This window comes from Ambystoma mexicanum, chromosome 8, assembly GCF_040938575.1.
Source record: "Ambystoma mexicanum isolate Mex_15411 chromosome 8, UKY_AmexF1_1, whole genome shotgun sequence".
Lineage (NCBI taxonomy): Eukaryota > Metazoa > Chordata > Amphibia > Caudata > Ambystomatidae > Ambystoma > Ambystoma mexicanum.
Window position 1 is genome coordinate 723755932 of NC_090929.1, and position 27851 is coordinate 723783782.

A 27851-nucleotide genomic window follows, 5' to 3' on the forward strand; every position below is an offset into this window, starting at 1 on the left:
TATTCCCTCCATTTTGAACTGGTGGTAAAGAATAAAGTCGTTCAGTACCCTGAGATTTATTACGGGACAGACCTTTTGTTTCCTGCGTACCAGGAAGATGGGGCTGAAGATTCCACTGTGGTCTGTGCATGGACGTATGGCGCCCTTCAGGTGTAGGCTGCAAAACCTTGTCGTCAAGGGCTAGCGCATCTGAGTGTGGCTTTACTATCTGCACAGGGCGACACGTTTGAAAAGGTTTAGAAAAGAAGTCTACGTGCAAGCCCATTGCGTTGTCTCTGTCCCAGGCATCTCCTGATAAGGAGTCCCATGCTTACACGAATAGCGCTATCCAGCCTCCTATTGGCACCTGCGGCACTGTACAATTGGCACTCAGCTGGAGATTGCTGTGCAGAGTGCCTTGATGCCCTTCTCCAGTTGCGGCCCCTCCCTCTTCCTCTGGAGGGGAAGAAGGTGTCTGCTCTGTCCTGCCAGTAGGCGTGGTGATCCCTTGATTGATGGGAACTTCTCTCCAGGTAATAACAGCCTGTGGAGCAGCCCCTGCCTTGTCCGGCACGTGAAAAAACCTTTGCTGAGAAAACCCTCTTTGAGGGTTGTGCCTTGTCGAGAGCCGTAAATGTGCCCACGAATGTCAACATCTCCTTAACTAAAGGATCGCCAAATAGCAGTCCCTGGACGGCAGGGCCCGATTCAGTGGTGGCAAGCTCTCCCAGCTTGGGATCTATTTTCATAAGAATGCCCTTCCTGCGCTCGGTCGAGATAGCGCAATTTGCATTACCGAGCAAGCAGAGGGCTCATTGTGACCAGTCTGACAGGATGACTGGATCAATGGGTTTCCCTGCATCCAAGGCTTCTTCTAAGAGGTCCATAATTTTTGGTAAAGGACTGGTAATGTCAAGGACTATCAATCCCTTTCTTAGGATCCTTGTTGTTTTTGCCAAGGAAGGTGATAATTTTAGCATCAAGCTCTGGCGTGAGCGCCACTTTCCCGGGGATGTTTGGAGGGGGACATTCCGCTCTTAGCTTTGCTTGTTCTCTTTATCTAAGTGCCAGCAGAGCCTGTCTTTAATGTAATCCATAGCTCTGGATGACGGGACCCAGTCTGACGATCTGGGGTGAATTAAGTCCTCTGGGATAAACATTCCTTCAAGAGCGGGTTGCTTGTTAGGCAGCTGTTTGGGAATGGGGACTGCCGCAGTCCCTGATGTGCCGGGCTTTGGCCCTGTATCCTGGTCATCCTCGTCCGCAGATGATTGAGGCGTGCGATCATCCTCGTGATCGTCATCATCCGTGCCCTGTTGATGTTCCTCCGGGCTTAAGGGTCTGTAAACCGTTTTATCTTCCTCCGGGTCAGAGGGTCTTGATGCGGAAGGGGTCTCCTTCCTATTCAGAAAGGGCTTCTTGAGCCTTGAGAAGGCATCCTTATTGGCAGTTGAGGTTGTGGCTAAGGCTGTGGCTGGCTCTGTCGGTCTCGGGGGGGGGGGGGTGAAAGAGTCCTGTTTCCTCTTTCAAGCCACTGTACTTCCCCCTTGAGGAGTGCTCTTCCTTTTATGAGCCTTCTCCCTCACCTCAGCGGGCGCTCCCCTGAGGTGCGCCTCCATGTCATTAAGGCATAGCTGAATCGGGACTTGCATATCTGCCACTGCTTTCTTTATGGTAGTTTTCACAGAAGAGCCAAGCACTTCTTGAAACTATCTGCTAGAGCCACCTCTTGCTCCTGATAGTCCCCCTCATCCTCTGACCATTCCTTGTCAATTTGAAGGGTGCATTTGTCCATCATTTTTATAGGTTGATTGCCCTTTTAGTAGATATCATTATTATTTATTTTCTTTGGGCAATATTGTATGGAGCAGTACCCATGCCTACCACTAGAGGCAATGTATGTATGCCAGTCAACCATCTGTTTTCTTTTCTCCTTTTTCTTTTATTTTTTTAATGCGAAGAAACAAAAAGACAAACTCCACTGTGGTGCCTCTGGCGAATCATCCGGGAGTTGCCGCACCTGTAAGAAAAGGAACACCAGTTACCCGCGCTATACAAGATAGCATTAGCGCCGCGTGATACTCACTGATGCTCCGTCCGTCCATGCGATCCAGCGAGGCATTCTAAGGTGATCGCCGCCCGGAGCAGCCGCATCTGCAAAAGACAAGAAAAGATAACAGATGAGCTGCACCTCGCTTACAGACATTAAATCTCACGCTGCAAGATACTTACCTGAGGCAATATTCACTCGTGGTCTCACGAATCACCATCACACGTACTTCGCTCCAGGGAAGTGCCGCACCCGCAGAACAAAGAGAGGAAAATTGATTAATCACGCAAATGAACAATATTGCATGCTAAGGCCTTTTTTCTTCGCTTGGTGCAAATACTGAATTTTACCTTGGCATTACTTTGTTTCTCTCGAAGAAGAGACATCTGTCTTCGGCAATTCTGCAAGGAAACAAAACTATAAAGAAATGGTACAAGAGTGGACTATAAAACAACCAGAACTCTAAAGCATTGCATGCTACTTCGGATTGGCATAAGACTTACCTCCGAGTCATTGTTGTCTGGAACTCTGCCATAAGATTACGGGATCAGTGAAGCTAACTGGATACCCAAGTCTCAATGCACCCCTGCATTCAGACGCAGGATGGAGAGCCCAACCTTCTTAACAATAAGGTGAGACACAGTAAAGAGAACACAAGATGGTTACGGAAGCAGAAGTTAAACCTTCTCCTATCAGTCAGCTAACTTGCCATTTTCGCCACTCTAGGAAAATCTTCCTACATGCCAGACAGACGAAACTAAGTGGGCAGGTGCAGTCGCTCATCACTTCACTACCAGTCACGCTGGTGGAGACCGTTGCAGTCCACCTTCGTTCGGCGCCCCTGTGGAATCCAGGTGAGCATAACAGTTATTTGGACAATGTTTACAGAACCTTTTGATTGTAGGATTTCAGCACCCATGCATGTTATTTATGTTATGAAACTTAACGTGCTAAAATCTTGGTGCTGAGCTTCTATGGTAATGTAAAAAAAAAAGAGAAGCAAAATGGGAGCCTTCGGTCTTGACATAGAATCATGCACATGCATTGCTGACTTAAAGGAAACAGCACAGAACTTCAGTTAATTTGGATGGCATTGCCTGGCTGAGGAGGCTTACCATTGCAGGGCAGTACACCCGCCTAAAGTGTAATTATTTTCCGGCCTCCAGTGTCGTTGGCCAGTCGGGCCAGGCAAAGTGAGGTGCATCCTTACTTGTGTTGAAGGACGTGCAGGGCTGCAAATCACAGATGCCTTCACATTGAACCCGTCATCGCCTGACAGATTTTGCGGCAGCCAAAAGTGCAAAGGGAGTTTGGATGGCCCGACGCGCGATGCTCACAGGTTGGGGGAAGAAGCTCTGATCGATTCGATCAATAACTGTGAGACGGTGCGTGCAAGCTCACAATGGTAAAGGACGTTGTGCATTAGAGAAAAGTACCCACGAATGTGAAGGAGCGATTGCGGCCATCTTGGGGCGACTATAGCAACATGTAAACAATAACGTTACGGTAATGGGAAAGACCATTATAAGCCCAGTATTCATTCCAAGAACTGGATCGGCACATTATAGTGGATCTGCTGCGGCGCAGTGTTTAGGGAATAAATGCAAGGAGCTATTATAACATTCATATAGACACAGCTTAAACATTAACAGAAAGGCCCAAAGCCAGAAATAATCAATTAAAGAGGGGAACAGGATAAAAAGTACAAAGAAAGAAGGGAGAAGAAATCTTAATTTTGCAAGTGGTGGAAATAATATCCCAAGTAACAATGAGCATGCAGAATGCAGAGGAGATAGCAGACTTATTGAGGTGGATTAGAGCGGCCACTAAAGAGAAAGGTGTGGACTGGCTCATAGCCCAAGCCACAGCAAAACAAGAGAGGGAACAGGAGAACATTTTGGTGCTGAAAGATGCAGAAGGGGAAGATTGCATCCCAGATACGCAGCCACAGCAGGCAGAGAAAGAAGAATTGAGTGCATCGACAAGTGGGTGCTCGCAGCCAAAGAAAAGGAAGAGCGAGATCATGGGAGAGTATGTTGAGGTGCCAGACGATTGGAGGCTGCTCTTAAAAGAAAAAAACATCAAAAAGAAGAAGACCCTCAGCATCATAGAGGCCTCAAAGAGTGAGGAAGTTGTTGATGAAGGCGGCAGAAGCAAATGGTGAAGTGGAACTGCCAAAGCAGAAGCAGCAGATGAGCACTAGAGGAAGAAAGCCGCTTGTGGCCTCAACAGCTGCGGCTGAGACTGATGAATTAGGTGAGAGAATAACTAAATTGGTTGAACTATAGGTTGAAAAAGCACTGCGAGGCTTGCATGATAAATTGAGCATTGATAACCTACATTCCTCCAGGAACAACTATGGTTTGCAGGCAGGCACCACTGGGGAAGGCAATGTAGCAGACGGGCAAATGGACAAGTTGACTTTAGCAGTAGGGGTCAGAAGAAACCCAGAGTTTACACATATGGCCACGAGTGAACCAGGCCTAGTGTGGCACATACCAGTAGAGATCAAAGAGAAGATATGGAGTAAAGTTTTCATCGATCTGTTCACCTTGCTAGAGCTAGAGCAGATTGGGTTAGATATAGTAAAAGAAGCTAAGAAGGATGACAATAGGCCGTAGGGCAAGAAAGGAGTAAGGAACAAGAGGAATATGATGAATTGGTTGTATGCATTCAGGCAGTATACTTCCATAATGGTTGAAAAATATCCTGGGGACGCTGCTGCTCTGATAACATATGAGCAGCTCATCCACATAGCTTACGAAGAGTATGAGGATATGCATGGCTTAAATATGATGAAGGGTTTAGGCTAAAGATGTAAATGTATCCCAGCATGAATTGGGATGATGAAGATGTTTCAGGGCATTGTGAGGGGTCAGAAATGAGAGGCAGACACAAAATGGTAATGTTTTCAGCATCAAAAACCCAGGGCATTTACCTTGACCCAGCTCTCACCTTAACTAGACAAGACAACACCACGGCATCGGCGGCAGCTTACACTTCAAAGCTCATCAATGCCTGTAGACCCTTCCTGTCATCCGACAGCTGTATTAGGCTGGCTAGAGCTCTTATCTTATCCAGATTAGACTACTGCAACACCCTTTATGCAGGTACTAACGGCTGCAATATCAAAAAACTGCAGGTGATTCCAAATAATGCTCTAAGAGCAGCCCTTAACATCACCAAAAATATACACATTACCATGATGAGACGTATCGCCCACTAGTTACCGGTCCATGATCGAATCCTATTCAAAACCCTCTCCTTGACTCACAAATGTCTGTCCAACTCAGCCCCCAAGTACTTATCCAACAAATTTTCCAGAAACCAAACCAACAGACCCACGCGTTCATCTTACTCCCATTTACTCAGCATTCCTAGATTCAAACTACAGAAAGCAGGGGGCAGTAGCTTCGCAGTGGTAGCTGCCAAACACTGGAACGCTCTGCCATCCTCATTAAGATCGGAATCTTCCTTTTGGTCCTTCCGTAAAAGCTTGATAACTTGGCTCTTCACACAAGAACTGTTAAAGTAACTCTCTATCACAGTAACTCTAACCGTATGCATGACTCTGAACAGAAAACCTTAACCTTATTATGCATAATGTATGTACTTTTTGCTTTATTTTCAACAACCAGTGCCTAGATGCCTCAGGGTTCGGTGCATTTTACAAGTGCCTAAATAAATAAATGAATAGGACATCTTTGTTAAAAGAAAAGGATTGGATAAAGGCCTCTCTGTCCCTATCCTAAAGAAAGTTTCCCTGCTCAGGAAACTAAAACTAAAGATCAGTCTCTGTCTTGTCCTCAAGATTATGTAAGCTGTCCTTGTGTACAAAACATATCTGACCTGGGATTCGGGATAACATTGGGTGGTTTACCCATAGATCATACCCTCGAATGTATGCAGCAAAATCAGTACCTTTGTTGACTTATATAATGTATTAAATGTGTTTCTTAGGAACATTATGGGTTTGCCGCAAGGCCTTCCCAAGTTATTGTTTACATAAAGAACTCACACTGACCTATGTGGAGGATCCTATAGCAATACAACCTTTAATTTATTGGTTACGCCAATGGGAGAGGCCCCAATTATCAGTAACCAGGGCTTTGGTGAGGGACCCAATGGCCTCAAAATGTTGTGCAGCCTCCCCTTGGTTATAATACATAACATTATCTTTTCAAGAGCTTGGCCTCAGGGATTTGTTTGGTGGTGAGCTGCTTTCAGGTAACGCCGCCACGGGGGAGTTACTAGACGTCTTTTCTTCTCACATAGCGAGAATGAGGAGTGAGAGCGAATTGCAGAAGCAAAGTGTTTAATTCTAGCACTGTAACCTTGCTCCTAAAACCGACAGGCCAGGTTATGTCCAATGGTTTGTCACCCCAAGGAAAAGGGCAGTCATTATGGCCTTTTCAGCAAATCTTCTGTTAGCTGGGGTGAGGGCATTTTCTTCATTAGCGAATTGTACTGAGAAGAGGAGCTGCCCTTGTTGTGAAAGTGATAGAAATGATTTGCTGCATTTGTTATTTTTTTGCCCTACGTTACTAAAATGAAGGCAAAATCTCCTAATTCCGATACTAAAATCGTGTAGGTTCAGACACGCTCAACCAGTATTAAGGTTTTTACTATCAGTGCCGGACCCACTGACAGCTAATAATGTATATTTATATATTGAACAGGCTATTATCCTGCATAAGCAGTTTTTATGCTCTGATTAATGTCCCTATGTCACATTATATTGTTGTGGATTGCAGTATTTATACTGTATTTTAATATAGCTTTATAGACCTGCAGTGAGGGCCGTACCGGGCGTTATGGGCCCTGAAGACCGAGTTAATGGCCCGAGCGAAGCGCAGGCCTTTAACGAGGAATGAGCTACCATAATGCCTGGTATGGCCCTCGCTGCAGGTCTATAAAGCTATTAGAACACCCTCACTGTATTAAAGTTGAAGAAATAAGACATGTTTAATTGAAGTACAAAAAATTTCAAAATGGTAAATAAATGTTGCAAACATTTTTTGTACTTCAATTAAACATGTTTCTTTTTTTTTATAGGGTGGTGGAAGGTGCCAGGGTGGGAGGAGTATCATAGTAAAGTGGAATCAGGTGTCGGTGTGCCTGCCCCCTGTTATAATTAAGTTTACTTCAGGTGTGCTGCCCTTCCCCCATCCCCCACTACACAAATGTTAGGCACTAGTTCCTCTACACAAACATACAAGTTAATAAACTTCCACATGTACATACATTCCATTTAAACCCACATTTACATACTGCACATTCAGAAGTGCCTGCAACATTTACTCTCATTTCCTTGCTGAATATAAAGTGTTCCATACATTCCCCGTTACTGTGCAGCTCATGTCATCCCCTTTTCCATTTCAAACGCTGTGAAAGTGTTTCCTTTGCTTTCATTTTTGTCAGCCTACATGGACACGTTGGTCTAGGCACGTGTATTTCGGAACGGAAAGTTAACTCTTTCCGTTCCGGAATACACACGCAATCCAACGTCCACTTCTGTATGCGTCCCTGCCCGCCCAAAGCTCTGCAACTCCATTCAGCCCGAACTACGGGCTGTAATCAATCTGCAGGCTATACCAGTGCGTATAGCCTGCAGATTGACCAATCCGCTTCACGGAACACATGCTAGGGTCTTCTAATTAATGTTATTGTTGTACTGTGTTGCCAAGTGTGCTCTTTGATGGGAATTGATATTTACGAATAAAGATTTTATCTCTCTTTCTCTCTCTCGCTCCTTCTACTCCCCTTCCAGGAATTCTTCAGTAGATTCTTTAGATCCCCTGGTATACTCCCTTGCCAGATATCTTTTTACAATGGGCCTCATTATAAGGCTTGCGCTGCCGGAATGAAGGGGGTCGGTACAGGACCGACCCCCTTCATTCCAGCAGGGCTGATTACAAGCTTCCCATCGCGGGACCTGGATCAAACGTCTGGTCAAACCAGACGTCTTTTCTGGGTCCCGTGAGGGGAAGAGGGAGGTAACAATGGGACACACATAATGTGCCCGTTGTTACCTCCCTCCCCATTCCCATTGAGCCCTAAGGGGGCTCAAATGGGAATGGGGAATGGTTCCTGCAAGGAGGATTTACCGGGTCCTCCTATGTCGGAGTAACCCGGTAAGTCCCCATTGCAGTAACCCGGTAAAGGAGGCCGGTTTGGAGGCAGCCAAGGAGCTAATAGCTCCATGGCTGCCTCCAAACTCGTAATGAGGCCCAATGTCTTTTTCTTTGATACAGTTTAAGTGGATTTCCCCCACCAGGAATCCCCTTCTGGGTTTTATAGATCCCCTGGGGTACTCTCCTGCCAGGTATCTTTCTCCCAAAAGGCTCACTTTCTGATATATCCCATGTATCAATGCTTCTTTCAATGTTCTCTTTGTTTCCCAGTATAGCATAGCTGCACTCTTGCACAGACTATACTTCATGGACTTTAGATACTACTAGTCCCAAGCTTCCCCAAATGAGCATCTCACATATGAAAACTTGTTCAGGTTCTCTCTTTTAACTTCTTCCCCTGTATTCATTTGCTTATGGCAATGCTTTCTCCAACTTTCCATGAAGACTTGTGCAAATCTTGTCTTTCAGCTCCTTCATTAACATGCATCTATCTGCTTGTGATACATTGCGCTGCTACTTTTGCCCACCAGTAGGAGGCCTCTGATGCCACTTTGCCCCACCATCCTGCCCCCGAGCCACGAGGACTCCCGACATCCACCTCCACAAAATGGATGCCATCACAACACGATCCTAGCGTTGTGCTCCGTTGCCTAGCAACCGTCTGAGGCTGCCGATATCTGCATTCTGGCAAGCCAGAGGCGGAAGCCGGTCCACCACGACCAAGGCCCACTCAGCATAAGGCCCCTTCCTGTCTGCCCCTGTCCGCACCTGCGCTACGGCGCGGGACACTGCTCCGCAGCTCTCCTCTCACCATGATCAACTGCAGGAGCCGTCCAGCTCACAGACTATCAAGAGTTCCCCTACGCCACAATTCCAGTAAGACTCTTTGCAGCACTTATCATTCTGATCATCAGGTAGCCCAGCACGTCCGTATTCACCTCACATCCGTGCCTGCACTACTTCCCCGAAGACATTCCTTTACAACTCCTTCACGGAGCTAACTTTCACAAATGACACTCGTATACACCAGTTATAGAAGTTGCACCTCCATCGTGGTGCAACACATATGCACTCCTGCTGCCCTCCTGCTTACCCTATGGCACTCGCAAATGTTCTGTCTTGTGCCTTCATATAATCCTGGTAACCACTCAGCGGCAAGACCAGCACGTCAATAATCCACCCGCCCCTTTCCAAGTGAACTGCCAGATTAATTGTCGGAGCTGTGCCCGGCTCCAATTGCATACTATCCTGCACGTGTACTTATCAGCCATTTCGAAGGGATTGTGTCCTCCGACGTATTCCTCATCTTAGATATATCCTTCCAGCTCTGCTGGCCTCGGAAAATTTTTTCTCCAGAGGGCGCTGCGCGTCGACGTCCCTCGAGTCGATGACCCTCGACAGCCGCCGTATCAACGCTCGACGTCATCCTGCCTATAAAGGCCGCGCGCAGCGTCCGTTGCTCAGTTCCGTTTTTCCGCGCTACTCGGTGCCTCGGAATACCGTTGCTCAGTTCTTAGTAATATTTACTTCAAGTTATTCGAATCGTACTCGATGGCTTCCTCGTCGGAACCGACAACCCCTCGATCCGGCTTCAAAAAATGTCGAGATTGTGGGAAAAAGATGTCGTTGACCGATCCTCACAGAAATTGTCTGTGGTGCTTGGGAGCCGAACACCATTGTTCGGAGTGCGAGGACTGTATGTCCATGACGGCTAAGGCCCTGAAGGAGCGTAGGGGGAAGCTGGAGAAAGGTAAGACTTTTAAAGCTTCTTCTTCTTCGACGAAGTCGAGACATTCGTCTCCTCGTCACCATTCACGCTCCAGATCTCGGAGTGGGTCTCATCACTCCTCGAGATCGAAACACTCGAAGAGGAAACGTCGAAGATCCCCTTCTCCATCTTCCTCTTCCTCTGTTTCGCCAAAAGGAATCCCTTGCCCCACGAAACTTAGTTCCCGGGCTGAATGGGAGGAATTCAGAAAAAACATGATGAGCGTCTTCGAGAAAGCGGCCTCGACCCCCTCGAAGACTGCTGAGAGCGATGCTCTGGTCGAAAGACCCAAAGGTCAAAAACGCCGCGAGTCGCAGTACCCAGCGAAAGAAACCTCTCGAGCGCGTCTCGAACCCTCGAGTAGGACTATGACCTCCAAACCTTCCTCGAAGGTTCCATCGACGCCGTCGACGAAGGTTCCGTCGACGTCGAGGTCTGCGACGCCGTTGTCGAAGGGACCTTCGACACACAGGTCTGTCGACTCGACGCCGGCCTCGACACCGGCGTCGACGCAGAGAAAAGTCACGATGACCACACATCCAGTGACGATTCCCAGGCCCTCGACGTCGATGGCGTCGATATTGTCGAGTAAAATTCCAATTCTGTCGAGGTCCTCGAGGCCTCCACCTCTGTTTTCGACGCCACGCTCGAAGCCTTCGACGTCGGCGTCGACGACATCGACGTTTTCGAGGCCAATAATGACAAGTTCAGCACCCTCTGCCTTGGAAATGGGATTTACTCCCTTTATTAGTTCAGAACAATTGAGAACTATATCCTCAATTTTAGAAGAGGGTGATTTGTCAGAACAAGATGAGTTACAGGGACCTGTAACCCCAGTTAGAGAGGAATTTTCCTCTGAAGAGCGCAGATTAAAGGATCTTCATGATTCTTTACATGAGGCAAGTGGTTTAGACACTTCCCCTGAGGTGGATTTTGCTAAACCAGACCCGGGGGAGCATGCTGAAACCCCCTACAGAGCCTTAATGGCCAGAATTACAGAGTTCATGGGGTGGTCTACACCTTCACAATCTTTCCAGCAAGATGACCTCACGGATATTCTTGACAAAGGCCCACAAGAGGATCCAGTGGTGCCCTTTCATAAAGCTCTTCAGAGAAAGATCATGACAAACTGGGAAACCCCAGATGTAATACCGGCAGTAAATAAAAAACTGTCTGCAAAGTACAGGGTATCTTCCACAGACCCAGAGTTCTTGTCTAAACATCCATCCCCAGAAAGTCTGGTGGTACAAGCAGCATCCTCTACCGACGTCAAGACGGCTTATCCTACTGTCCCACAGGACAGGGACGATAAAAAATATGATGCTATGGCTAAGAAAGTCTTTTCAGCATGTAGCATGGCGTTAAAGTCTGTTAATGCTACTTGCACCCTTGCTAGGTTCAGCCATACACTTTGGGAGTGTGCTTCTACAGCGGCTGACTGCATCCCGGAGGGAGAAGAAAGGGATGCGTTCCTGAATATTATACAGGACGGTAAAGACGCTATGTGCGAATCCCTCCAGACGGGCATTGATTCGGCTGACAGTATCAGCAGAGCAATGGCGGCAAGTACATCAACCAGGCGGTTCGCTTGGTTGAGAAAATCGGGTTTTGCCCCAGATGTGCAAGCCAGGCTCTTGAACATGCCATTTGATGGCTCTTCTTTGTTCGGGAAAAAGGCGGATGACAGTTTAGAGAAACTGCAAACTTCAAAAGCAGCAGCAAAATCCCTAGGAGCTGCAATGCGTCAGACTCCTTTTCGTCCCACAGGAACCTCTGCGAGGGGCAAGTCCTTTCGCTTCTACTCCTCATTCGGAAGAGGTAGAGGACGTCCGGCTCAAAGGGGTCAAAGAAGAACTACCCGAGGTGGACGGGGTAGATATTCTAAAGCCGCAGCAACAGCAGGTGCCTCTTTACCATCGGCATCTGCATCAGCCGCCCCAAAACCACTCTGAGGACTTCCCTCACAGGACACCTGTAGGAGGCAGGTTGACTCAACATCTGGCGGAATGGCAGGCTATCACGTCAGATGCTTGGGCATTGGAAACAGTTGCCCAAGGTTACTGTCTACCTTTCCTACGTATACCTCAGAGTCATCCACCGGGGATCAGCTCTCAGAAAGCTCCAGATCCGCTCCTCTTGCAGGAAATTATAGACCTGCTAGAGAAAGGTGCCATAGAACCGGTACCTGTAGCGGAGAGGAACAAGGGCTGGTACTCCCCTTACTTTCTCGTTCCAAAGAAAGACGGAGGACTGAGACCCATCTTGGACTTGCGAGAATTGAACAAATTCCTCAGAAAAAACAAATTCAAGATGGTCACTCTTTCTCAGATCCTCCAGGCCCTTCAGTTTCAGGACTGGTTGGTATCTCTGGACCTTCAGGACGCTTATTTCCATGTGCCTATCCATCTCAAACACAGGAAATACCTGAGGTTCGCAATTGGCAACTCTCACTATCAATTTCGAGTACTGCCTTTTGGGCTGACCTCCGCCCCGAGGGTCTTCACCAAGTTAATGTCGGTAGTGGCGGCAAGTCTAAGGAGGGAAGGGATTCACGTCTACCCCTACCTGGACGATTGGCTGATCAGGGCTGTTTCTCCGGAGCAAGCTCAGATCCAGCTAAATCACGTATGCTACTCCCTTCACAAGCTGGGCTTCTCCCTCAATTTAAAGAAGTCTCAAATGATACCATCGCAGAGACTCCAGTTCATAGGAGCGATCCTGGATACTTCCCTGGGAAAAGCCTCGCCACCAGAGGTGAGGGCTCAAGATATTCTACAGATGGTTACCAAGTTCCAACTTGCCCAACGTCTCCCAGCTTTCGACTTTTTGAGGTTGCTAGGCCTCATGGCATCCTGCATTTTCCTTGTGCCAGAGGCTCGCCTGAGAATGAGATCCCTCCAGTGGGCACTGAGGACTCAGTGGTCACAATTCTCAGGGAGAATGACAGATCTTCTTCAGGTTCCCGGCAGGGTGGCTCGAGACCTTCAGTGGTGGGCCTGTCAGGAGAACATTCTGAAAGGAGAACAGTTTTGGCAACCCTGGCCGGAGATAACAGTAGTCACGGATGCCTCACTCACGGGGTGGGGAGCCCACGCCAACGACTTGACCATCAGCGGTCGTTGGTCTCCATCGGAGTCCAGACTACACATCAACCTGTTAGAGCTGAGAGCCATCAAACTTGCGTTGAAGGCTTTCCTGCCAGTTGTACAAGGGAAGAACGTCCTGATAATGACGGACAACACGGTGGCCATGCATTACCTCAACAAAAGAGGAGGCGTAGGATCACTACCCCTGTGCAGAGAGGCGATGCAGCTCTGGTTTTGGGCAATCCAAGAAGGAATCTCTCTATCGGCAGTTCACCTAGCCGGAGAGAAGAACTTGACAGCGGACGCTCTGAGCAGGCAGAACACAGTCTCTCACGAGTGGGAGCTAGCTCAGGAAGTCCTTCAAGAGATCTTCGCCCTTTGGGGAACCCCTCAGGTAGATCTGTTCGCCACCAGCCTAAACAGGAAATGCGACCTGTTCTGCTCAAGGGAATTTCCTCCGAGAGGAGCTCTGGGAGACGCGTTCATAGTGGACTGGGAGTTTCCGCTTCTGTACGCGTTCCCACCGGTCCCTGTCATTCCTCAAATGATCAGGAGGTTGAGAAGATTCCGGCGAACCATGATCCTAATTGCCCCGGATTGGGCCAGGAGAACGTGGTACCCGGACCTTCTAGACTTGTCCATCTGCCCTCCATTTCGACTTCCTCTCAGAGAGAACCTACTCTCACAGAAGGGAGGTCAGGTTCTCCATCCAGACATCAAAACCCTCAACCTTCACGCTTGGCTTCTGAACGGCTGAGGTACAAGGATTGGGACCTCCCTGATGATGTTATGGAGGTGTTGCTTTCGGCAAGGAGGCCAGCAACAAAGTCTTTATACCGCTGCCGTTGGAACAGATTTTGCAGCTGGTGTAGAGAACAGAATATCGACCCATTTTCATGTGGTACACCAATGGTTTTGTCCTTCCTACTATATTTTGCAAATTCAGGCCTTCAAGTTGGCACCATTAAGGGCTATCTCGCAGCGCTATCTATCTTTAAGCGTACTGCGGAGGAACCATCCTATTTCAAATTACCCTTGGTAATACAGTTTCTAAAGGGGTTAACCAATGTTTATCCCCCAAGACCATTCCAAGTTCCCCTATGGGATTTAAACTTAGTATTAACTTTCCTGATGGGGACACCTTTCGAACCTCTCCATTCTTGTTCGTTAAGATTCCTTACCCTTAAGACTGTTTTATTAATAGCACTTACATCTGCTAGAAGGGTGAGCGAATTACAAGCTCTTTCTTGTAAACCCCCTCATACAATCTTTCACAAAGACAAAGTTGTCCTGCAAGTGAAGCCTAATTTCCTCCCAAAAGTAGTCTCTGAATTCCATATCTCTCAGAAGATTATCCTACCATCTTTCTATCCTCCTCCTCACCCGGGGAAAGAGGAAGAGAGGTTACACAGACTAGACCCTAGGAGGGTTTTAAGTTTTTACATTAGTAGACTAGCCAGGATAAGACAGGCAGACCAGCTGTTTGTAGGCTACGCAGGTCACAAGCTGGGGTTACCAATAACTAAGCAGACCATTTCCAGATGGATCATTCTAGCCATTCTGGAATGTTATAAACTGGCAGGGAAAGAGCCCCCTCAAAACCTTAGGGCTCATTCGACCAGAGGTATTGCAGCTTCATCGGCCCTCAAAAGAGGCGTGCCAATTAAAGACATATGTGCGGCCGCTACATGGTCGTCTGTCCATACCTTTACACGTTTTTACAATCTGGATTCCTCCTCTAGTCAAGAGACTAGGTTTGGAAGGGCTGTACTGCATTCTATTCACCAATAGAAGACAGCGTGAAGTCAGTACTCCCTCCTCCGAATATAGAATACTGCTATGGGAGCCTATCTAAGATGAGGAATACGTCGGAGGACACAATCCCTTCGAAGAACAAGTTACTTCTTACCTTGTAACGTTCTTTCGACGGGATGTTCCTCCGACGTATTCCTCATCGACCCTCCCATCCATCCCCGCAGTTTTACTTCCCTTGTTGTTGCAGCTTACGCTCCTTCAGGGTGATTAGTCTAGTCCAAACAGTAATACTGTGGGCTACAAAACGGAACTGAGCAACGGACGCTGCGCGCGGCCTTTATAGGCAGGATGACGTCGAGCGTCGATACGGCGGCTGTCGAGGGTCATCGACTCGAGGGACGTCGACGCGCAGCACCCTCTGGAGAAAAAATTTTCCGAGGCCAGCAGAGCTGGAAGGATATATCTAAGATGAGGAATACGTCGGAGGAACATCCCGTCGAAAGAACGTTACAAGGTAAGAAGTAACTTGTTCATCTGAGTACTGCCTTTGGAGCAATTTGTCTGCTAATTTGCACATATACCTACCTGTCGGCCATATTTGAGCAATGCCTTTGGAATAATTTGATTACTAATCTGCACATGTACCTGTCGGCCATATTTGAGCAACGCCTTTGGAATAATTTGATTAATAATCTGCACATGTACCTGTCGGCCATATTTGAGCAACGCCTTTGGAATAATTTGATTGCTAATTTGCACTTGTACCTGTCAGCCATATTTGAGCAACGCCTTTGGAATAATTTGATTTCTAATTTGCACATGTACCTGCCAGCCATATTTAAGTAATGCCTTTGGAATAATTTGATTGCTATTTGGCCATCATCACTAGCATTCGGACTCCTGCCCCGAACAGAGTGGACGCGCACTAACTGCACCACCTCTGTGAACTATCACTAACCCGCCACTCCTGATAAGCTCACCATTGCCAATGAGCGTTGGCTCTATACCCATACCTACTGTTAGGACTCCTAGGTCACGACATGCGGCTGTGGCCTTCTGCCAGCCTTTACTTTACCTACCTTGTCATTCTAGGGTACCTTACTTCTATCCACTGCATCCTCTCTATTATCACTGCCAAGACTTACCACTGCTACCCTTCTACATACTCCCTCAGCATGCTCCACAGCACCGACCTCCTCACCAACCCATACCTCAACAACCCGGCTTTGTGGCTTCAACATTTCGCTACAAAACCCACACCGAATCAACCATGTACACTCCAATCTAGGAATATCAGACTTAGATCTAGACTGCCTCATGCTCCATGCACCCAGCGCAGCCACACCGCCAGTACACAGTTTACTACACAGAAGATACCTAACCTCCCCTCTACCCCCCTCCCCTATTAAAGAACTCAAGGGAGCCCTCATCAACACCAGATCCCTCACGGCCCACGCACTCGATATCATTGACCTCATCACCATCCAAAATCTCGATTTCATTGCCATCACTGAAACATGGCTACACACAGCCTCTGGCCCACTTCTCGCCCTCGCCATCCCGAATGGCTACTCCATCAACAGAGTTGACCGTCAGTCCAACTCCTCCAAAGGAGGAGGAGTCGCATTTATACATAGAGACAATATCACTATGAGAACTATCCCCAATACCCAATTTAGCTCTGTCGAATCTCTATCGGTGAAACTAACCCTCTCACCGACCAACACAACAACATTACACCTCATCTACAGACCTCCAGGCCCACTTGGCTCATTCACAGATGATATTACTTCCATCCTGACTGACAATACGAAGCCTAACTCTAGGTGTTGTTACTAGGTGACCTTAACCTTGGTTTATCTGACCCTAAGGATCCTATGGCCACCGAGGTCGCTACTACCCTCGCCAATTTAGGCTTCCAGCAACGCATTCTTGAACCCACCCACAACAAGGGTAGAACGCTTGACTGGATTACAGATCTTAACTGCAACACCTCGATAAGTTCAAATTCCGCCTGTGCTTGGTCCGACCACTACATCATCATCTTCCACTTACCAGCCACCAACCCTCATCCCAAACCTACTATAGTCCATGCGATTCCCACCAGGAACAAAAAGGACATTACCAGGGACACATTACTCCCTCTCATCCTTCCCATCCTGAACAACTGCGCCTCTCAGCACAATGACCCCACCGTCTTAGTAGACACCTTCAATCCAACACTGCTCAAAGCCATTGATACTATAGCACCGCTCAAATTACGGAAAGCCAAACAACGAGCCCATTTGAACTCATGGTTCACCCCGCAGCTTAGAGTACTGCGCAAAGAAAAGCATAAGGCTGAAGCACTCTGGAAAAGTCTTCCCTGTGAGGCCAACAAAGACCTCCTCTCATCACTTCCCTTAATTACAAGGAAGCTATCTTACAAGCCAAAAAAGAGACCTACAACCAGCGTATATCACAAGCGGGATCTAACACGAAGGAGCTATTTAAAATTCTCAAAGAATTAGAATCCCCTTCCCCGTCCCTGATACCTGCAGTAAAGACAGTACGTGGTGCAACAACATCCAAAATGCACTTCTCACCAAAATAACCACCCTGCAATCCAAAATTAATGCCAAACAAAACACCCTTCTCACTTCCCCCCTAACTAAACCTACGACGCCTAAAACGGCCTCCTTTTCCCACACTCCATTCAGCTTTGTGCTACTCACCATCCCGGAGCTTGAAAAAATCATCTGTAACTTAAAACCCTCCAACTGCCAAGGTGACTCTTGTCCTGCACCTATCATCAAGGAATTGGCACATGACCTTGCTCCTTTCATAACCACCTTCATTAAGTCCTTGTTCCAATCTGGAATGGTCCCCAATAATCTGAAGGACGCCTGGGTCATCCCTCTTCTAAAAAGACCGACTCTAGACCCTGAGATACCAACAAACTACAGACCCATCACTACTGTCCCATTCCTTTGAAAAATATTAGACAGAGCAGCATACCTACAGATACAGAATTATCTGGAAACAAAAAATCTTCTCGGTACAAGACAATCTGGTTTTAGACCTACGCATGGGACAGAAACAGCCCTTTTAGACCTCAAAACCCAAATTGAGGACCTAAAAGACAACTGGAAATTGGTCCTTCTACTGTTACTGGACCTATCTGCAGCTTTCGATTTGGTCAATCACCAAATCCTTTGTCAGCATCTGAAATCTGCTGCCCACTTCTCCGACAATGCCACTAATTGGATTAGGTCATTCCTAGACAATAGGCACATGAGAGTATTTTCACCCACTTCCTCAGCAGACCCTACGTCAGTCCCCTGCATAGTCCCTCAAGGGTCCTGTGTATCCCCCACACTCTGCAATGTATTCACCAAACCTTTGTTTGATGTGCTTGACTATCTGGGTGTCATCTATACTAATTACGCTGATGACACCCAAATACTCATTCCCATCACTGGCGACTACATTGCAGACTCCAAAGCTCTGAATGACATTTACCAAATCATCCAAGCTTGGATGGCCCAACACGAGCTCTGTCTCAACGACGATAAGACAGAGCTCCTCATCTTGGGTACACAACAGAGACTCAATAAGCTGAACCCATCGTTCAGCTCTTTCAATATCGATGGCAATTCCATCAAAGTATCCAAAGACACCAAAACTCTAGGAATCTACCTAGATTCCACACTCTCCCTATCTAGATAAACTAACGCAGTCGTCGCTGCCTCGGCTTACACTTGCAAGTTGATCACAGCCTGCCGCCCATTCCTCTCTACTCAGAATTGTATCACTCTGGCCAGGACGCTGGTTATGCCCAAACTGGACTATTGTAACACACTGTACCAAGGCACCAACCAGCGCAACCTCAACAAACTCCAGGTCACCCAAAACAGTGCCATCAGAGCGGCCCTCAACATCCCTAGATCAGCTCACATCTCAGAAACTATGAAGAACCTTCACTGGCTCTCAGTCGCCCAAAGGATATCATTGAAAGCGCTGGCCCTTACTTACAAATGCATAAACAACCAGGCCCCCATCTACCTAGCCTCGCGATTCACTCAGTACATTCCATCTTGGTCACTTAGATCTGCCCAAACTCAAGGCCTCACAATCCCAAGATACAAGCTTCAAACAGCCGGAGGTGTTAGCTTCTCAGTCCTGGCTGCTAAACTCCGGAACACTTTGCCACTTACCATTAGAAATCTACCGTCACTGAACCTATTCAAACACAAAGCCAAGCTATGGCTAGCCACCACACAAGACCGATTGTCCTCTTGAACATCTGAACACCACGACTTTCTGTATGCCTGTTGGGACTTTGCACTGTTCTTGCACAGCATTTATTTTAGTAGCCTTCCCTTGAACCCTAATAGTGACTGGGTTTCTATGGTAAATTTCTTCACCCCCATGTACACACGTAACTTTATTTGGTGTTCCTTTTCTCTGATTTCTGGGAGATATTAAATCAGGTTTTATGGCCATTTGTTTACTCCCAGAATCAATTAAGGCTTTAAATGGGACACCGTTAACTCCTACAGAATCAAGAGTCTTAAAAGTATTACTAGCAAGGAATACATTACTAGTAATTTCTACTTCTTCCTCGTCTAACTCATCCTCCTCCCAATCTTCCCCCATCATATTGTCCTAAAGGTGCTAATTCAGCACCAAATAGGGGGACGCACCTACCACCTGCAAGAGTAAAGAAGGGGCGATGGTGCACCTACTAGGGGGAAAAACACGGGAACACCAAGCCAGTCACACTATAAAAGAAGACCTCACTGGGAAGGGCGGGGGTAGTGATGCATCGTGTGTATCGTTAGCCCAAGGGATCTTTATATAATTAGCACAGATAAGGAAAAACAATATCCTTGGTAAACACATACTGGGCAGGGAAACCCCCAGGGCAGGCCCAGCCTGGGAAACCCTGATCTGAAATACATGATCAGCACTCCGGGGGCGAGGAAGGATGGAGACGGAGCTCAAGCTGCGTGTCACAGGCAGATCGAAGCAACTAAAACAACACTGGGTGATGTCATTACAGGGCGGTCAGCCAATCTAGTAGTCACACAGGGTGTGGGGAAATTGATCTGAGCCAGTGAAACGGTCACATGGCCACCAGTGCCCATCGGCAGGTGGCTATGGGATAAGGACACTGAGCGGAGTGGTGTTCCTGGGAGAACCAATCAGATGGTAAGTCACTGTGTTCCTGGGAGGTGGCCAGACTTCAGAGTATCCACCACAGGGTTTGCGAAGGCCATTATATAGCAGATATCATGTGAATGTCTCCCTTTCCACCCGAAGCAGGGTGTCTCATGTTCTGTCCTTAATGGTGCTGACCAATGGCAGTGTAATAAAGTTCCGGTGGTCAGCACACATGTTATTTTACTAATTGAAAATTGTTCCGGGGTGGGCTGAGAATCAATGTGGCACTACATGGGGAGGTGACGTGTTGGGATATTGTTGAACTGTTTGCTCCAATCATACTTCACTAACGTACATCCAGCACTAAGGATATGACGTAGTCTAGCCAATGAAATTTCTGGGAAACATCGAAAATATGAACATACTAAATTGCAAGTGTTTCAACGGGTCTCGACCACTGTGTTTCATGGTATAAAACTAATGTTCGTAGTACACAGAGATGTCAGCTCTCATCAATCAGATCTATTCCACTGTTCTGTTTTATCTGTGCTTGCCCAGCTGTAATAAACAGTTTTACTTCTTGCCCATTGTGTGCTCCTTTTTTCGAGTACGTGTTTTTTATGGTGTGATCGGAAGACCCCCTGAGTAAATTTCTTGGAGGCCCCAGCGAAATACTCAGTCCTCCCGGTTAGCCGAGGGTATCCAGGCCACCCTCACTGGCAGCGCGGGTCCAGCGTCCGCAGACCTGATTGATGCACATCACTAAGGAGACAGTGCAGACTCTGAGGTCTGCTTGGTCCCGAGTGCCGCCCCGCTCTCAGTGGGAGGAGTGAGCTTGTGCTGGAGGCTCGGTGCCGAGGGGACTAGAGGGTCTCTAGGACGGGAGTATAACCGTGCAAGAACACAATGCATAGTGGTGCATGCCCACGTGGGGAAGGAGGTATAGATTGTTATGGTGTTTAGGACGCATCCTGAAGGAGGGAGGACGATCGGCCGTAATAGTATAGAAATTAGTGCATGCCACCCAATAGGGAGTGGACGCAAGTGTGAGCACACCTTCATTAGAGCAGTAGAGGTGCGTACTGTGTGGCGAACTCCCATTAGACGGGAGTTGCGCGTAGTTCTGGCAATTGTATAGTTGCATAATTGGGGCAAGAGTTGTGTTATTGAGTTCTTTGTTGTTTCAGGGGTGTAGAGAGGGACGCGCGTGTGGTAGTTAGTGTTATCTTAAGGCGTGGAATATTAAGCACCAGGAGGTACCTTGTGTAAAATAGTGCGCTTGGCATTGTAGCGGCGGGCATGTTCTGACGGTGCAGAGGTGGCACAGTGCACAATTGCTTTACCATAGGGAAAGGTGAGCCAGTGAGAGGGCTGTTAGATACTAACATTGAGTGAGTGGTTGGGCCTGTGGAGAGGGCCAGTGTGGTTAGTGGAGAGCCTGCTTCGGCCTGTGGAGAGGGCCAGAGTGAAAGCTGAGTTAAGGGTGATTGGGAGTGAGCGTGTGCGTAACGGGAGAACGGGGAGAGGGAACACAGGGTAGACAGGATCAAAAGCAAGGGAGGTCAGTGAATAATGGCTTACATGGACATCCTCCTGGACCACATGTGCCAAACATTGACCAAGTATCGTGAGAAATTATCAAAGTACAATTTTCAATGGGCTCAGGAGACTGCAGGTCAGTGCTTTCGTGCATACCCAGGAAAAGGTACATTTGACAGCAAAATAATAGAAAATATGTTCCTGTATCTGTTAACAAAATGCAAGGGCTCCAAGTTGAATAGCAGACAGAACATATTGGGGCGCCGCATGATATATGAAGAAACAAAAGGGGATACAATGAAAAAGAAGGAAGAGGAGACTGAGGGAGCGGGCCGAGCTCTCTGCCTGCTCTATGGGTTATATCCCACATTATGACCCACAGCAGGGTACACTAACCCCCAGCAAGAAACTTCAGGGGGAGACCACGAGAAAAAGACAGGGGAGAACGACAAACACACAAAGGGAGGAAATGCACACAAAGGAAGAATGGAAGTGTCTAGAACACATAGAAAAGAATACGCACCAACAGGTGGACACATTGTTCAATGAGGCCGAACGGATAATGGAGGAGGAAGTGAGGATGAAAAGCAATGGAGACAAAAGGGAATGGCTATCAGGGAGAATAAAATGTAAACTAGACGAAGAGGAGGAAGAGGGAAAGAAGAAGGGAGCAGAAGGGGGGGGGAAGAGGACGATGCAGCCTTAGATAAGGGACTGTTAGGACAAGAATGGAGTGATGTCGATAGTGACGAGTGGACACCTGACAAAACGAGAAGGAGGGGGATAAAAGGACAAAAACAACAGGATAGTGACGGGAGCGTCAGGGACTGGTCCACCTCCCATCGCAGCAGGGTGGAAAAGGTGAAAATGGGACAAACACAGGCTGACAAAGCTGGAGGGATAGGTCCCAAAACACGAGTAAGGCCATTACTGCAGAAAGGTAGAGGGGGTGCGCATTATGCACCATGGCAAACAATGGACCGAGACAACCTAATATGCAGCCTGCCCTCATTCATGGCTGGGGCCAGTAAATGGATACAGGCGCTAGAGAAAAAGAAGGCAGGGGTGACATTAGCAATCGGGGACATGAAACATTTATTCACTGCAATCATAGGAGAGCAGGCAGACAAAATATGGAACCAGGCCGGCTACAAAGAAATAAAATTAAGCACAAATGCTCATGATGAGGCTCCATTTAATAACTGTCGAGCACACGTTTGGGAGGTCCTGAGGAGTATGTATCCTGATAGTTACGGCCTGGTGACATTAATGGCCCATAAAATGAAAGGCGACGATGACCCAGCAGACTATATAAAGAAAGTACAAGACCTATGGACACAAGAGACGCAAAGGTCATGGCATGAATGCATACCCTTTTTCTGTCACATTCTTTTTGCAGACAGAAGTACAGGCATCTTTTGAATAACATAGTGGGCATTGAAGCTAAAGGCTGGCCAGAAATAAAGGCAACGACAGTACACTATTGTAAACTAAAACAGGAATGTGAGAGGCAGGCAGCGGAAAATGCCGCCAATGCAGAAAACAAACTGGTGCAAAAGAAACTGGAAAAATATACAGTGGAAGGGGCGATGCTTGTGCCAGATGCTGCCGCAGTAGCACTGCCGCCACAGTGAGGGTTTGCTGCAGGGAATATACTGCAACAAGGAGGGTACATGCAGTTGCAATACACACCATAACGGGGAACGCCACCACAGGTGAACTACATGCATGGGGGAATATTTCCTGTGGGAAAAGGGTATCTACAGCAAGGAAGAGGTGAGTATAGAGGACCCCGGGTATAGGGTCTTCGGAACCGTGTTATATATGCCAGAACATGGGATACCTGGTGTGCACTTGCCCTTTCGTGCAGCAGGCCCAGGTACAGGCAATCCAAGAGGCACAGCAAAAGGGGATTGGTACAGTACAGCCCCAGTGGCAAAAGATGCAGCTTCTCTCAGGACAGTCAGAGCAATTAAAAATTTCCTTACAGCAGGGAGGGACGCAGATACAAGGGCGGACAACCAATGGTGGGATAGCAGTACCTGCTACGACACAACCGCCACCAGTGGCAGCAGAGACTGCTGTGGTATTGGGACAAAACAAGGTACCCCATTATACTGGGGTCAGCGTTGTAGTAGGCAATCCTTTTCCTTTCCCACCAAATAACATGCAACAATAGAGGGGCCAACAGCAGAGAGCCCGAGTGTGTCCAGTCCTAGCAGTAAACGATGTCACTGAAGAGGAAACCGAGGTGGCAGTTAAAATAGGACCAAGAGACTTCTCCTTTCTCATGGACACCGGAGCAACCAAATCCTGCATCAGGGAGGGGGAATTCCCAATATCCAGCAAGGTGATGGATACGCAAGGTTTCTCTGGGGCGGGGATCACAGTTCAGGTTACAAATGATTTACCACTGACAATAGGGACAAAACACGTTGTAGCACCATTACTACATTCCAAAGACACTCCTATATGTACATAAAGACATGGTGATCCTGTGTGGGACTGATAAAGACAACATGGAATGGCGTACAGTGCTATGAATCGACCCTAAACTGCCAATTATAGGAGTATCAGATGAACAATTGTTCTCCAGTGAGGAAGACGAAGCAGAGATGGTATTCCAGATACAGATACCTTGCCAGTTCAAATAATGAAAAAACTGGTACCAATTCTAACACAGCTAGTGAAAAGACAGAACACACACACAGAGGAAGATCTCAGAAAAGTGCCAGAGAAGTTATGGACCAAGGGACCCCACAATGTAGGGCTACTAAAAGGAGTTGGGGCAGTGAAGATAAAATTAAAGGAGGGGGCACTATTGCACCGTGCAAAGCAATACCCCTTGTCCAGAGAAGCAGTTGAATGCGGTTAAAAACTAACCTCCTGGCGGAGGACAGGAATGACCAGGAGTAAGTAGCCCCCTGTTAGCCTAACACCGCGGGGGCGGCAAGGTCGAATAAAGAGGTGCACCCTCCCGCTCCCCCTGTTTGGTTGTCAGCTTCTTGCCGTGGCTGGTGGAAAGAAAAGCATTACAGTGCTCCCTGCAGCCCAACAGCAGCGGCTGACAATGTGATTCGCCCTGAGCGAGAGACTCAGGGAGGTTGGGGAGTGAGACCTAAGTATGCTAAGTACGCGGTTGATAATGAGAAGAAGAGATCTGATTGGAGATGAATAAAAAGAGATTAAAGGTCTAAGGGGGGTGCTGAGGAAGAGAAAGACTAAACAAAATGTGCTGCCGATCGTCTGCGTTATTAAAGAGTGTATGTGTGTTTGAAAGTTTATGGTTGTAAATATGTACTAATACGCTGTGGGCTTGTTTTGCCACAGTAAGACAAGTTGGTGAGGTCCCAGTTATTTGTACAAAGGAAGCTAAAGTGTAATTGTTGGATATGTTGGGGGGGACGACTAGTACGACTGCCTATGTTATAATTTTGGTTGGAATCGCTAGTAATTAAGTGTATGAACTTCCCCAGTGTACACAAAGGTAGACACCTATGTTCACGTTGCTAGGGCAACATGCTTAAATATGCAGCACTGGGTTAGAACTAAAATGTATCCAGCTGCAACTTTTCAGTGTGAGGAATTGGTTATGTTGAGGGTATGACGGCGCAGTTGAGTACAATGTTAATCAGACTCAGACCGACCTGTAGGGCAATAGGCCCACGGCCGAACCAAAAGCACAAAATGCTGGTGTGGGCCCGTTTTTGTGTTAAAAGTGGGCCACTTTTTTTGACCAATTTGGGCCAGTTTGATGAGTTAATTCACTCTGCGGCTAGTTGTTTTGACCTGTGTTACTGAATAAATATTCTTTAAATAACACAAATTGCATCACTCTTTATCAAAAAACTTCCCCTTGGTCAAACAGTGTCACAAAAGGAATGAATAGCCATTTACAAATGTGGGCCACTTTTTAATTGTTGCCTGAAACAATTTTATGGCCCAGTCCAGAACCTGTTTTTAATACAATATTAACTATGTGAACGTACCTTTTTACTGTACAAGTTTGTATGCAAAGGCAACTCCAGGGTAGGAAAATGACAACAGATATTAAGACTTTCAACTTTTACATGACTCCTACTTAATCTCAGAATGCAAATTTGTTATTTGATCCTACCACCCAGGTACAGCATGGCATACTACCCTCTATCATGTCAAAACCAATCCTATGGAATCCTTGTGTGCAAGCCAGCAGGCTGGAAGCCTCACTGGTGTTATTTGTTCTTCTCCTCTTTCTCATAATAGTATTTAAAAGCGTAAACTAGGCATTTACCAGACTGACTATCTTGGAATAATAACCTTCAATCACAAAATAATGTATATAATATTTTAGGTTTTGATGGTGGGCTCTGTTAAGACAAGTGTAACGTTCTTATTATGCCTACAATATATATTTGAAGTGATCATTAGAAATTAACATTCCAACATTTTTAAAATCATCACTTAGCAAGGATAGCAAAAAAATAGTTTTTTATAATAACTGCTTTTGCACAGAAAACTGCCCCCCCAACCCACTTGCCCCCCAAGATACCTTTTTTTGCCTCTGGTCGTACAGCTGCTAACAACAGCTGGGGTGGCTCAAGCTAAAGCGCACCTACCAACATGACTCTTATTCTAAAGAGACTGAGATATGGAGTGAGACAAAGAACAGATCCAAGTATGGAATTATGCACGCCCAGCACAAATAGTTATTTATGGTTGTATGAATAGAAGGAACTATGTTTGGGGGAATTTTAATGATCTGTATGTTTTTTTTATTTTTTTAATGTATTACAGCATATGGTTATAAAAGAAACCTTTTGCCAATTTAATACAGTCGATGGACGGTATTAGTAAAAACACAGCAGGGTATAAAACAATTTCAGCATATAATCAAATACAATCTAAAACATTAGTTACAATTTTATATTTATAATAGAAACTCCAAAAATGTCATTACTAATCAATTATCAATAGATTAGCTAGCCATTAACACTGAAATTTGGTGCAGGGCTACTTTCTACACATAGTATGGTGCAGCTGTCATAAGCATGATCTCTGCACTGAACAATGTGTTCCAAAAATTGATCCACCTGTATACTACATATATTGTGTACTAGGCAACTATAGTTGGCAATATAATAGGGTAAGAGAGCCTGACATTGAGTAAGGAGATGGCGCGCAGTCTCAATATGCGTAATGCACTATCTGCAGCTTCTCTCATTTGGTGGTAACTTATTCCATCTCCCTGTGTGCTCCCTGGACGGGAGTATGTTAAATCGCAGGTATATAATAAACCTGTGTATATTCATAGGCAATAGTTTAATTAAGTACGTCGGGAGGTGATCCTGTCGAAAGCCTTGGGTACTGTATACCTGATACAGACTTATTACTGCGATACCTAAAATTAGCAATAAAATCAACATTGTTCTCTTCTTTTTTTAATATACTAAAGGCGTTGGGTAGTTCCATCAAATCATTCACATCATCCATTCAATGACTTATATGCTTAAAAAAAGATGCCGACTTAGTCATGCATGATCACTCACAGTCTTGTCTTTTTTCTCCATTGTCCTTTTGTCTAGTGTGGTCCCTTTCCCTCAGTACCTCATGTCTGTTTGAACTAATGCTACTCACGATAGCAAGGTTTACAAGCAGCTTGATTTCTCAGATCTGCAAACCCTTGCCCTGTATCTGTTGAAATCCCTGAATGTATCTTGTATACAGACTTGTGTGTTAAGACTATGAAGTGTATGCTCTGTTTTATTTTACTCAGTGAATAATAATAATAAAAAAAGACAGAGAACCTTAAGGAGCGTGCAAGTCAGAGGGAGGGCGCGGGAGAGCGAGTTCAGTGTATGATATGCTAGGTGCAGCTTGTGCATATATTTTTGATGTTTCTACACATAATAAAGATCGATCTATACATCTTTTGTTTTGATTGGCTCCTGAAGGACTAGCCAGGCTGTGTATTCCATTAGTTGACAACCGTGTTTCTCTTCTCAGGCCCAAGCGCTCCTTCGCTGGCACGAGACTCACCAGTACTGCAGTAAAACTGGGCATCCCACTCAGAAGAATGTGGCAGGCAGTAAGCGGGTGTGCATTCCTAATGGAATCCTATACTACCCTCAGGTGAGTTCCCAAAAAGCACTGGGGAGCTTTTCTACTGTGGCATCATGTCAGATCAGTTCTACTATATGTCTGTCTCCCACCTAACTAAACCAACTTACTTAGTCTTATGATTGTCACAGTCTGTTCTACTGCAAGCCTTAGAAACTAAGTAAATACAAGACTTTTGCAAACATGAGCAATGGGCTGCCGATATGTGACATTTGCACAGAGAAGCCAGTTTAGTTTAAATAAGAGGAGCCCTGAGTAAGTGCCTTGAAATGTTGTCTGGGTTGGAATGTCCCAGA

The 27851-nt window shown here is 46.6% G+C and overlaps 1 protein-coding gene across 3 annotated transcripts in view; it reads left to right on the forward strand.

The window, feature by feature from the left end:
• NUDT13 (nudix hydrolase 13) overlaps positions 1 to 27851 on the forward strand; it is a 1386901-nt gene that overhangs the window by 1064722 nt on the left and 294328 nt on the right. For 2 of the 3 annotated variants that reach the window (XM_069610534.1, XM_069610535.1), the window contains one exon: positions 27442 to 27567. The exons of the other annotated variant lie outside the window; for it this stretch is intronic. In XM_069610534.1, coding sequence (XP_069466635.1) covers positions 27442 to 27567 — 126 coding nt within the window. The remainder of the gene's footprint in view (positions 1 to 27441; positions 27568 to 27851) is intronic. 3 annotated transcript variants of the gene reach the window in all.